This window comes from Acomys russatus, chromosome 9 (genome assembly GCF_903995435.1).
Source record: "Acomys russatus chromosome 9, mAcoRus1.1, whole genome shotgun sequence".
Lineage (NCBI taxonomy): Eukaryota > Metazoa > Chordata > Mammalia > Rodentia > Muridae > Acomys > Acomys russatus.
Window position 1 is genome coordinate 65,827,670 of NC_067145.1, and position 13,292 is coordinate 65,840,961.

Sequence of the window (13,292 nt, forward strand, 5' to 3'; positions counted from 1 at the left end):
AATAAGTTGACATTTACCAAACATATTTTTATACTACAAGTTAGAATTTTGTTCACTAATATAATTTTCAGATGTATTTATTTGTTAATGGAACATATTGCTGCTAATGTGTTTATTTGTTGAGTAATCTCTAACTCCCCGAAGACTTTGTTTTTTATTAGCTTAATTAAAAAAAAACACTTCTCATACATTAGGCTTACATTAGAGGCCTCCTTGGGTTATATTCAAATATTAGAGCTCCAACAGTACTCAATCTCATCCCATTATAAACAAAGACCAGAGCACACAATGTTTACTTATTGGCATGGACTTTTCTGTTTCCTAACATGTCCCACTGGCACACATATTTTTAGTGTGTACTCATTATGGTGAATGTGAAATATAATCTTCCAGGCCATTTTTATACATTTAAATATTAATAGGCTCATGAGCAATACAAGGCATTGTTCTGTGAGATTAAAAACATACATAAGTGCTAATGATAACATCTTTAACAATCCTTAATTCCTCTGAATTATGTTTTAGTTTTATACAAGAGAAAGCAAGTTTGTCTATTTTTCTTCAGTGTGTGTGTGTGTGTGTGTGTGTGTGTGTGTGTGTGTGTGTGTGTATGCATGTGCGTACTTTGGATGCAGGTGCCCATGGAGGTCAGAAAAGGACTTCAGATCACCTGGAGTCACAGGCAGTTGTGAGCTGCCAGATGTTGAAGCTGGGAATCCAACTTGGGTTCCATACAAGATCAGCAAACACATGTAACCACCGAGACAGCCCTCCAGCCCCAAGGTTAGTTATTTATTTGTCTTTTTTTTTTTTTTTCATGAAGCCATGGCATTTTTATCTCCGCTTTTCCTGTTATTTACGTAATCATATTCTATTGGTTTGTGTTTGAGACAGGGTCTCACTGTGTAGACCAGGCTGGCCTCAAACTCACAGATATCTACCTGCCTCTGCCTCCCAAGTGCTCCCAAGTGTTGAATCAAGTGCAATTTACACTGTTTTTTTTTTTTTTTAGTTACTATTTGGATTCCTTAAATTAGTAGCCTACCTTTATAGTACCTTCCAGTGATCACTGAGAGAAAACATGGTTGCTTTATTCTCACTCCTAAAGATGGGGCACCAATGTTAACCCCTAATGTTCATGAAATACAAGCTCTTATGGTATTGAACCATCAGAACTTGGTCCCCTTTCTCCTCCTTTCCCCAGCGTCCAATGAATGGAGACAAGGTTTCTTATTGCCTCCTGCTAGTAAATGCTCATCTGTAAATGTCACAGATTTAATATTTTTATATATACTTGTACACTATTGAGGGGTCAAAAATAACATAATTGCTGTGAGTCAATACCATATTAGCATCCCCATCTGTCAAATTAATCTGCTTTTGTTGCTTTTCAATTTTTTAACATATTATTCAATGTGAAAAGGTGTGTGTCAGTTCATTCTGTGTAAAATGTCTTCTGGACACCACAGGGTGCTGTACTCATGAACTCTTAACAACTGTGGTTGCCTGTACAAGATCTGCATAAGACTACATCCAGTGTGCATGGGAGAAGGCTCACAACACCAGAATCCTAGCTGAGGAGCTAGCTCATAAAGGAAGTGACTCCTGGGGAGTGAAGAGACAGTTTTCCTCAGGGATGAATCTGTCGCCCTCTTAGGTTGCCCCTGTCCCAGTGAGCAACTTTCTAACTTGGTTAAAAAGCTTAATTTCCAGGGAAAAATACTTTATATCATCCCATGATCCACTCAGTGTTACGGTGTTAGTGTACTTATGGCATTATTAACTTGATGAAAATGAGATGAAATACATAAGACAAAGATTGGTATGGCCACATATTTACCCTAATCCACGAATCATTAGCTTCTCTTCTTCTTTGCCCATCCTCACACTCAGCAGAGATCGGATCTGACCAAGTGATGCAAGCAGGTTGATGGTATCCTCCACAGAGACGCCGTTGATAGTGTAGGTCTTTGGCAGTGCTCGGACCAGACCCCCAATGCCGTCATACTGTCTGTGCAGCAGCACGAACATGGCCCTCACCAGCTCAGGGTCCTCGATGACAGACTCTTGAGCCCACCGCACCATAGTCTCAGAAATGAGTTGCTGGAGACTGGCTGCATGGCACGTTTGTGTCAGGTAGTAAGAGAACACACATCAGTTAGACACTAACTCCATAACCTCAGAACCTCAAATCGGTATCGCAAAAGTCAGGGCACTTTAAGGACACTTGGAACATTCCTTGTAATTCTCACTTAAATATTATCATTCTTTCCATAAAGATCACATATTAAGGATAAAAAATGAGCACATCTGACTAAATAATATTTCCTGTAATTAAGATGAGCTTTTTCAAAGTTACAAACTGTTGTGGTTTGAATTAAGAAATGTTCCTCAGCCTTGGTCTCCACTGGGTGACACTGTTTTGGAAGGTTATGGAGGAGGTGGAGCCTTGTTAGAGGAAGTATGTCACTTGGGGTGGGCTTTGAGGTTTTATAACCTGGCCCTGCTTCCTGTTCTCTCTTTTTGCTTCCTGTGACCAATGACATCATGGTCCTGCTTCCAAGCTTCCTCACCATAATGCACTTTACTCCATGGGAATTATAAATTCAAATATACCCTTTTTCCCTAGTTTGCTTTTTTCAAGGTGGTTTTTATCAGAACAACAGAAATGTGACAAAACCACTGTTGAGAGTTCATGACTTTGTCAAAGAGCGCAAAGCACTCAAACTTGTACTTCCGTTTATTTTTTTCTCTCTGATTTTCTTATCAGAAGATTTGACATCACTCCATCTCTAAAGGTCCACTGTGGAAACTCAAGGTGGTGCTTGGTTATCCAGCTGTTACCTCAATTAAGTGGTCTGCAAAATGGATTGCATCAATATGTTTCTATTTTAAATTTGGACCTAAATTGTCACTTAAAATGCCTCTAAAGGGGGTTTGATTGTTCAGTTTTAGCTAAACTGAAAAATCCTATCGGACATACAAGACTATCTGTGGCATAAGATGCAACACAGTCTACTTTAACAGAAATTTCCTAACATCTTAAAGTAAAACCACAGCATCTGGATCAGGTAGGGTAGATGTGGCTATGTGAGGCTTAAATTCTATCATTAATGCATTGACTAGTTTTCAAAAGAAGGTGTTTATTTTGTGCCTATATATTATTTAAGGAAAAGCAAATCTTTCAAATTTATCCAAACAAAAATAATGCAAAGAAATGCCGATATATTCCTACATGTCTCAAAATCTCATTCTCATGATAACAAGAAAAAGCCATAAATATTTTAGTAAATGTGACTGATTAGGAACTTAGAACACTGGCTGATGACAACCTGCCTTAAATTTTGCTATATATCTAAAGGGTAATTTTATGAATACGATTTCTTCTTCTTTCTAGAAAAATCTTTTACAAAACCAGTACTCTATCTTAAAATCAGCAGGATGTTAGAAATGTAGTGATAAGAATGTGGGATCCAATGTGGGGCCCATGACCCCTTCAGAATTAAAGTACATTTCTGAAGAACTCAGTGTCCAGCAGGGCTGTCTTATTTGGTTCCAAAGACCAGCAGCCATTGTTCTTGATCAAATAGAGTTCTTAATCAAATAGCATAAAAAGGCTAAGTTATTCCCTTTATAATTTCTGTGTACATATGTCTGCATACATGTTCACGTGTCTACATGTACATGTGGCAATGAATATAAATATGGTTGGAGGCCAGAGACTGATGTTGGATATTTTGCAGGATAGTTCTCCTTTTTGTCTTCTGAGTTGGGGATCGCTCAACAGCTTGAAGCTTTCCACTGCCCATAGCCTGGCTAGAAAGCAAACCCCCAAAGACAGGGATTGCTCTGTCTTTGCCTCCCCAGCAATGGGACATGGGTGCTAGGGACATGAAATCAGATTCTTGTTCTTAAGCTGCCAGCATGCTACTGAGCCCCTCCCCTGAGCTCTGCTTCCTCTTGATAGTCTGTGACCAAATACCTAAACTGTTAGCTATGCAAGGAGCCCATGCTCTCCACAGAACAGCCTCCTCTCAAGCTAGTCCGATGAGCAAGCACAGTTGCTACTCCTGCTGCCTACCTCTGGGCTCTACAAGCATTGACTTAAAAAGCTGACCCTTGGAAGCTGGGACCTCCTACTGAATGCAGTGTCCATTCTTAGGATGAATAGCTATCCTGGCTGCACACTAGACCAGAACCCTTTCAAATGCTTACAGGCCTTTCTGGAGTCACTGGCAACAGGTTTTTCAGCTTGCTTCTTCTTCAGGTAGGTCACCTTTTCTACAAGGGACAGCAAACGTCCTCTGATTGTTAAGTCATTGCTTCCATCCAGGGATCCATCTTCATCCAGCTCAATTCCTGGCATTAACAGCAAGGGGAGCAGAAAAGGAAAGCCTCAGAAGACAGGACATAGCTGGGAACCAATCAGGCTCTGCCGTGTTTCCCTCCTCAGGTTCCAGGAAGGGCTGGGCACCTGGCAGTACCTACCAGGCTATCTCGTCCATCCCAGAGCACTCAAACATGATCCACTTCTCAGCCTGTCTCTCTCCTCCCTCTTTCCCCCCAGTTCTTCCGGGACATTGACAACCAGAGCACACTCACACTGAATGAAGAACGAAAAGGCACCATCGGGAGTAAAGATCAGTTCTGGTCTTTGCCTGACCTTTTCAGTACCAGAGACTTTAGATACTGTTTGCCTGAACCTTATCCTACCTGTCTAAAATCCATAGGACTTCCATCCTCTCCTCTAAGTATGTCAGTGTTTTAACTGAGAGGCAGAGAGAAAAGGCATAGCTAGATGTCCTAAGCCAGGGAATGTTTTACATCTGCAGCACTAATTCTGCTGTTTGGGGTATACTTTCTGGCATTATATATATATGGCATAATGTGTAGGCAAGTAGGCCTTCATTCACAAAATTAATTAGTGTATAAGGTGATATTCTTAATTTCTTCTAGAATAAGATAGGAAAATCTGATTAGTGTTATATCTGCCATATATAATATAGAATATATATTATTCTATATATAGATATACATATAGTTATATAGATATGTATAGATATAGATATCTATAGATATATAGTATGTATATATATATCTTCTAGCTGGCTAGCTCTTATATCTGTTTGTCTATCTGTATTACTGGAAAAATTACAAATTAATTTTCTGTCATTTAAACTCAAACCTTTACCACATAATTTTATTGGGACACATGGGTCTCTTTTTTCCTTGATTATTGATGCTCAACTGAGTAATTTCCTTCTAAGGTTAGTCTGTGGGCATGCCTGTGAGGGACTGTCTTGACTGTCAACTGATAGGGAAGTGTACGGCCTACTATGGATGTTACCATTCCCTGTGAAGCTGGCACTGGGCTGTGTTTGGAAGCTAGCTAAGCATAAGCCTGAGCAAGACAGCAAGCAGCAATCCTACACATTCCTTCGGGTTCTGGCCCTGATTTCCCTCGGTGATGGAATGTGACAGGGAAGTGTAAGCCAAAGCCAAACACGTATTTTCCTCGCCTACGCTGTCCTTGGTCATGGTATCTGACACAGCAACAGAGATCACGCAGGCACAGTGACTTTACCACAGTGAGTCATCAGATCCTCGTGAAAATCTAGGAGCTGGTCTCGGATTTCCTCAGGGCAGGGGCATTCGCTTTTGTCATCCTTAAAATTGAGAAGCATGTTAATCTGGAAGAGGAAAACGGGAGAAGAGTGAGGAAGGAAAGAGCGGTGAATCTGAATGCAGGGGCAGTCAAAGTCACTTTTCTAATGTGTACAAACTACTCCCTGCAGTCAGTGAAAACCCACTGTCATGACTCCAACCGGCATCACAAAATAAGTCAACTCCTTACTCCCCTCCCCTATGACTGGGTGTGTAAGGGGAAAATGGGAGGGAGGGAGGATACAAGGGATGGGATAACAATTGAGATGTAATATGAATGAATTAATAAAATATATTTTAAAAATAAGTCAATTCCTGCTGAGTGTAGGAAGATGGAAAGTAACTATAATCGCGGAGGATCCTCGCCTGCTGAATGTGAGACTCACACCTGTCCTAATCTTTAACTACGGAGTGTTTTAGGGGCTGGATAGATGACTTAGCAAGTAAGAATGCTTTAGGTTCCAGGGCCCCTATCAAATAGCTTATAACTTCCTGTCATGGTCTCCAGGGACTCTGACACCTTCTCCTGGCCTCCACAGGGACCTATGCACACAAAGCAAACACTCTCTCACATAAACACAAAAATCTTTTTGAAGTATTTTTTATATTCTCCGTAACTACTTACATTCCACACATCCAATATTTTCTAATATTGGCACTTTCTGTGTATTTTAAAGAAAGCTTTTGAGAAGGACACCAAGTTAAAGAAAAGGAAAGGTCTAAATACAGTAGAAAGTCATATAATAGCTATGCTGACACAGATGTTCATGTTTCATTCAAAATTCACAATACTTCCTTCCGTTTACTTACATTTTAGTACCAATAATATTAAACTTACAAACTAAGATAAGAGGGCTTTGATGTCCTCATATATTTTCCTTTTGACAAATTTTAAAGTTTATAATGTGCTTTTATTACAGATTTGAGATAATTACAGATTCATATGCTCTTACGAGACATAATACAGGCAGACTATGCATGCCTTTATGTACAACATAGCTGCTGATACCAGCATTTTGCCAGCTGGGAAGAATTCTAAAGTCTTGTCTCCATCCATCTCCCCTTAATCTCCATTAACAATACAATCATCTTAAGTTCACTTCACATCCATTAGAACCACAAAAGTCAGTTGTATAACATCTACTTAACCCCCAAACAATATTTGGATAAATCCAGGGGGAAAGGAAATGAGTTTTTATTTACTTATACAAGCCTAACACCTTCCATTGTTTCTTTCTCCTTTCCTTTCTGATTTTCTCTATTCCCTTCTGTCACTTTCTTTCTTAAAAAAAAAAAAAAAAAACCAACAACTTTTGCTTTTTTTTAAATAGCATGTCCAAGATAGTCCCATAACCTCTCTTGACCTTTTTGAGTCATATTTAATTAAGTATGTGTGTGTGCATGCACACGCGTATGCGGCTGCCTTCAAGGTCAGAAGAGGTTATCATATTCCCTGGGTCTGGAGTTTCAGGTGGTTGTAAGCCACTAAATGTGGATACTTCGAACCAAACTTGAGTCTTCCAGAAGAGGAGCAAGCAGACCTAACCTCTGCACCATCTCTCCAGCTTCTGCTCTTCATTTTAAGTGTCTTAATACTCCCTCTTGGAAAGTCTTTCTCACAGCATGCAGAACTCTGAGCTGACAGGGTTTCTTTTGGTGCTTGAGAGCCACCGTCCACCTCATGCTGGCCCTATCTTTTCTGATAACAGCCTGCTGCTACTCAAACTTATCTTCCTTCTGCAAGTTAGATTTTATTTCTTTCAAGACTTTTTCCTTGGCTATGTTTTTCAGAAATTCAGCTATACTATTTATACATTGGTGTAAAATCCTTTGGGTTTTCCTGTTGAGGGCTTTGCTGGTTTCTTGAATTTCTAGTTCCATATCCATCAGAGGAGCACAGTTCTTCACCTGTGGGGTCATAACACCTTTAAGGGTCAAATGACCCTTCCACAGGGGTCACATAGCAGATACTTACATTAAGATTCATAGCAGTAGCAAAATACATTATGAAGCAGCAGTAAGATAAATTTGTGGTTAGGATCACCACAACACGAGGAACTGTATTAAAGGGTTATAGCATTAGGAAAGTTGAGAACCACTGCTTTGGAGAATTTGATATTTTTCAGACATTTTCTTTGGTAATGTTTTTCTCAGTTTGCCTATTACTCCTCTTTTGCAGCTCAGTATCATGGTGAGATCCTGGTCTCCTTTTGCTGTTTCCTCTCTTTCCCTTTGAGGAGTCTCCTGCACTGCTTTCTTTCCAGTTAAAATGCCACCCTTTGCCCTCTCCGTCATCTTCTCCAGCGCACTTCTCATAGAAGCTATTGTATTTTTTAATCTAAAATGCACTGGGCTCCACTTTGTTTCTTTTTTCTTTGATGAGATCCTTCTTCTGTTTTTGAGAGGTTTAGTGAGAGTGGCTTTGCCGTGATGTTTAGAGCTGCAGTCTCATTGTTGGTATTTTCTTTGTCCACTTAGGCCTGTCCTGGCTTTTGGTAAAAGAAGAGATTTTTAACTCTAATGTGAGCATTTTCAATGTTGTGCAGTGAAGTCTGGATCTTACTCAAATTTCTGTGTTGCCCAGTTTCCTCTGACCCTAGCCGATGGAAGACTTAGAGAAAGGGCCCTGTGGCTACTTCCTGCTTCTTCTACAAGGGTGCAAAAGAGAAAGAAGCTAGTGTCTATTCCTAGACTGGAGGTTCTCTATTCTTTACGGGGACCTACATCAGCCAAAGTTGACCAATCTCTGGTTGAACACTGTCACTATCTGTGGAACCTCAAGTTGTGGCATCCTGACTTTCTTGAGCCAACTTGTAGTTAACCTGATACTTTTTAGTGATTAGTTTCTTATTTATCAAATAGTATAGCAGTATGTCATTAAATAATTAATAATGGTTTAAAGTAACCAAGTAAATTCTTTTGGTGAAACTTAAGAATATTGACCAAATGAACATGGCTAATTTCAACAGAAAAGAAAAGAAAAGGGCACTCCTGATTTATCATAGCTGTATAATGTACAGATACTGCATGCCCTAAAGGTCCAAAGTGAGGAAGCCCTTCAAGTCCAATCTGGTACCTGCTCTTGTGGGGGTGACCGGAACTCCTTGGTTTTCCTGGCGGTGAGCGCAGCAGACATGTTTAAGGCTTGCATCACTTCATTATATCTGAACCGTTGATTGTCTTGGAGCTTAGCTACAAAGTCATCCGAAAAGGCTACGATGGCTTCTATCCGGTGACGAACCTGGCAGTCACAGAGGTACTGAAGCAAGAGGCACATCTGAGAGGGTAATTTAAAAGACATACCATGAATAGTTAATGTATATCAAGTCAGAACCAGCGTTAAACATTCTCAGTTGCCTCTTGCCTTAAGTCACAGAATCTTAGCACTTTATAGGCAGAAGTGTATTTAGCTTCACAGAACGATGCCAGCATGGTAGATACCTGTCCCTGGCGTAGGTAATCTTTCAGAGGTCTCTGCATCACCTCAGGCAAAGGAGCCAATGGATAAATATAGGAAGGTTTACAAAGGGGTCTTCTGGGGAGGTTTGCACCATTGGTAAGAAAATAGAATGCTTTTCTTTCCAAATGCATATAACTGGGTTACAGCTCAATTTCTGGAGGAGGGGTGAGGTGATGCTTCTTTAGAAGAAAGAACATGGGTGAACATTGCTGAGCAGAAAGGCATCGCTGAGCCTCTGATTCAGGGCCAGAATATGAAGTTGATTATGAAGTGAGAGCTTATTCTTTAAGTGGCTATCTTAAGTGATTTCTAGAAGTGATTTCTTACAGAAAACCAGATTTTAACCAGTAGAGTATTTGTTGGTGTGTCTGTGAATAGTCTAGGTATGTAGCTTGGTGGTTGAATGCTCGCCCAGGAAGTACGAGGCCATGGATGCAAGCCCAAGCAAAACATAAAAGTAAAATAAAACAAATTCACACACCAGAAAAAAAAAATGGGGGGGCTGAAGAGATGCTTGACGTAAGGGAGCTTGCTGCTTCTCCCGGAAGACCTGAATTAAGTTGTCAGCACCCACGGTAGCTGGCTCACAACTTCCTAACTCCAGTTTCAGGGCATCTGATGCCCTATGCTGGTTGCTGTGGGCCCCTGGACTCATGTGCACATACTTCCACACAGACACCTCCATGTAAACAAAACTAAAGATTTTAGAAAGTTGCCTATGTGAGAACATAAGGTTAAAATTAGATACTAATATATTAAACACCCTTTGTGACAAATACACAGTGGCCCAAGAAAAGACTTTAACATCTTGCATATCAAGCTAGTATAATCATTTCAACTCTCTGAGGAGAATTTCGTCTCGACCTCGTCTTCCTCCTCCAAGTCTTTTGTAGAAGTACAGCACTGTCCCCTCCGGGCTGGACAAGTCTGGCTGCTTGTAGGTGAACCAGACTGGGCTGCTATGTTTATCTCTCCTGCTTCGCTTTCCTTGGAGCAGCCAGCTGGCCTCTCTATCCTCAGGCTCCTCCGTGTGCTGTCTGCTGTGTGGGAAGCTCCAGGGATACTCTACCCCACCGCGCTGGCTCCCCTATGGAACTCCACCTTCTCTACCTAAACTCAGCTTAGAAATCACCACTTACAAAGACTCTTCCTTCTCTTTCTGACAGAAACGCAAAAGGTCTTTCTTTTAGCATTTCATCTTTCACTTCAGACAACTTGTCGGACTTTGGCAATGATAAGGTACACATCAACAGGTACACATTTCCCTAGAGACTGCGCACTTCTGGGGAGTGGGGGTGGGGCAGAACTCATACCGGTCTCCTTCTGTCTGAACCAAACACACAGTCCATAATATGACTGCCATTGATGCTGACTGAGTTGATGAGCAACGCTAATGCTAATGACCCAAATTTCAAACAAAAAGCACCGAAGAAGCATGAATTAAGCAAACTCTGTGAACATTGCCAAACACAAAGCCAGGCAGTGTCTAGATGCCTTACATACATGCTGGAGGAGGGAGACCTTGCTTTCTAAGAAGAGGCGCATGCGCATGTTCTAACATGGACTACGGTGGAGGCAGGGAGGAAAAGCTCGGCTTGTGCCTCAAATTCACACGACTAACGTTCACATGGGTAAAACGCTTATGCAGAAACACAGGGAGACACACAAATAAATGGGTAGTGAATTGTGAAGAATGGAAAGTAAATGTATAAAGAGAGAAAGGAAGCCATGTGGATTTTACTTCTTCACCACTTAGCAAATCAGAAAGTCCCACCATTTCTTCCCCAGTTACCTGTAGTTTAACTGGCTCAGGGAGTTTCATCTGGAGCAAGCCTTCCTTGGGCCTTTTGGCTTCTTCTTCGCCCATCCCTTCCTGCTTGGCGTCGTCTGCGCTGATCTCCTTCTCTGGGGCTCCACCGTCTTCTGGAGTGGCAGCTTCCTTGAACACACTGGGCTCGATCAGCTGCAGGATGTGTTTCAAGTCCTCGTTGTGAAAGATACCCATGATGAGCAAGGTATAGAAGAGCTTGATGAGGGGCACGAAGAGGAACTCCGTGGTCCCACCCACAGGGTCCCGCGCATGGAGGCTGCCCTCCTTCACCGCTTCCGTGAGCATCTGGATGGTCTTGGCCTTGAGGATGTCCAGTGGAAACTCGGGACTGTACTGATAACACTCATTGCTAATGCTCACGAAACTAGGGGAGGAAAACTGCATCCGAGGCCGGAGGGAGGTACTCAGGCCTATGCCTGGGAGGCCATGCTTCTTGTTCTCATCGGGGAAGAGGGTGATGCTCTTCGTCTCCTCTGTCATGGGGACGATGAACTCGTTGTTCATCATGAGCCTGGCGGTGGCGTAGGAGCTGAGGTGGATGTCGATCAGCAGGTCATAGTAGCCAGTGCGCAGCAAGCCGGGCATGTGCTTGTTCTCAATGGCATAGAGCAGCTGAGGCTCGTCCACGTGGCTGCACAGCGCATGCGCCACCCGATGATTCCCAAGGGCACAGACCGCAGAGTAGAGGCGGAGGGTGTGATAGTGAAACTGCAACAACTCTTCCTGCTCTGTCAGCTCTAAGATATCAACGGATCTGTGCAAAGGGAGGAGAGGAGAGAGTTAAGGGAGCAGACACAAGCATCTCCTGATTTTCTGACATCTAGTGGCTTCATGGCATTTGTAAATCATTTCTAGCTAACTTAGGCATTTTCTTACTTAGAGAATTTAAGCTGAACATTTCAACCCTGAGCTCATCTAGAACTCCTCCGTGCTCCCCGGTAGTGAGGCTGTGAGCACCCTTTTAGATAGAGGTATTTCAGTCCAATCCTGGGACTCCCCAGTTTCAGAGCCTGAGAATTCTTGGGTGGGGGAATCCTGGCTCTCCTTTTACAAGCTAACGTGATGTGAAAAAGAAAGATCTTCCTTGGGCCTCAATATCACTCACTATCCCTGCACTATGACCCTGACATGTCAGAAATGTGTGAACAGAGCCCCTCAACCTCATGTAAATTTTCCTCACTCATCCTGCACAGACTCCAGCATCAGCCCCACAAGAGTGACCTATGTTCCCACAAGGCACATTCACAAAGCTCATAAAGCAAGTGATATGAATGACACTTTTCTCTTAGCAAAATAAAAGGACCCTTTCTTAAAATGATTATTTTATTTGTTCACCGAGAATCTCATATACTCATGGTTGTAAGGACATTTTACTAGGCCTACTGGAGGGTCACACACCCTTAGATAAAACTGACTCTCCTTCCCCTGATAGCCATCAACTGCCAATAATTCTGTTAGAGGCTTTATGAGGCCTTTCCCATGTCCACCCAGAAATGGTGATTGGCCTGTCATGTGCAGAGAGCCTCAGCTGCTGCTGGGAGCTTATCAGTACGACGACTCAGTCATGGGCAGAAGACAATGATTTGCTCCAGTCCTCCCTGACCCTTGGCTCTTACAGTTCTTCCACTCCTCTTCCTCAGTGTTCCCTGAGCCTTGGCAGAGGGGTAATAAGAATGTCTCATCTGCGGGCTGAGCTCTCCATAGTCACATATTCTCTTTACTTTGACTAGTTGTCAGTCTCCCAGATCCCACCATCCACTGCCATAAGAAGTGTCCCTGATAATGGTACCCTCATCTATTTCACCTGTACTCTTAAGACCTCGTTATTTTGTTCTCTTAAACCACATGGCCAGATAATAACCTAACATGCCATTGCTGCTAGTATACAGGTTTTCTTGGACATGCCCACACACCCTGATGAGTTTAAACCATATAGATAGTGCAAGGAGACACAGAACCGTGGCCTACCCTTCAGCAAAGGGACCTGCTTATCCAGAGAGGCCTTCCTTCACTGTTCCCTTCCCCTACTGGAAGAGCAACAGGGAACTCATGACCCATATAATTTGAGCCAGAAACAAATGCTCATTTGAGAGCTACTGATTTCTCTTGGTTGTTTGTTCCCATATCGAAATCTGATAGCTATAACTTACCATACCCTTCAGAGTCCCCGAGGGAGAAACTATTTCAAATCTCCCTAATGTTCATTTATTCATTGGCCATTGCTCTGTAGGACACATTAAGCACTGTGCACAGACAGGGTGAGGAGCACAAGAAAGCCTGCGGACCTTGAGGGGCTCACTCTCCAGTTAAGGAGACAAAGCCACATCCCCTCCCCCA

General features: G+C 42.3%; 1 protein-coding gene across 1 annotated transcript in view; it reads right to left on the minus strand.

Annotated features, from left to right (window-relative positions):
* Ryr2 (ryanodine receptor 2) overlaps positions 1 to 13,292 on the minus strand; it is a 561,576-nt gene that overhangs the window by 172,665 nt on the left and 375,619 nt on the right. Inside the window, 5 exon segments of the mRNA XM_051151477.1 lie at positions 1,841 to 2,114; positions 4,216 to 4,359; positions 5,585 to 5,690; positions 8,741 to 8,941; positions 10,917 to 11,709. Of these exon segments, the coding sequence (XP_051007434.1) occupies positions 1,841 to 2,114; positions 4,216 to 4,359; positions 5,585 to 5,690; positions 8,741 to 8,941; positions 10,917 to 11,709 (1,518 nt within the window).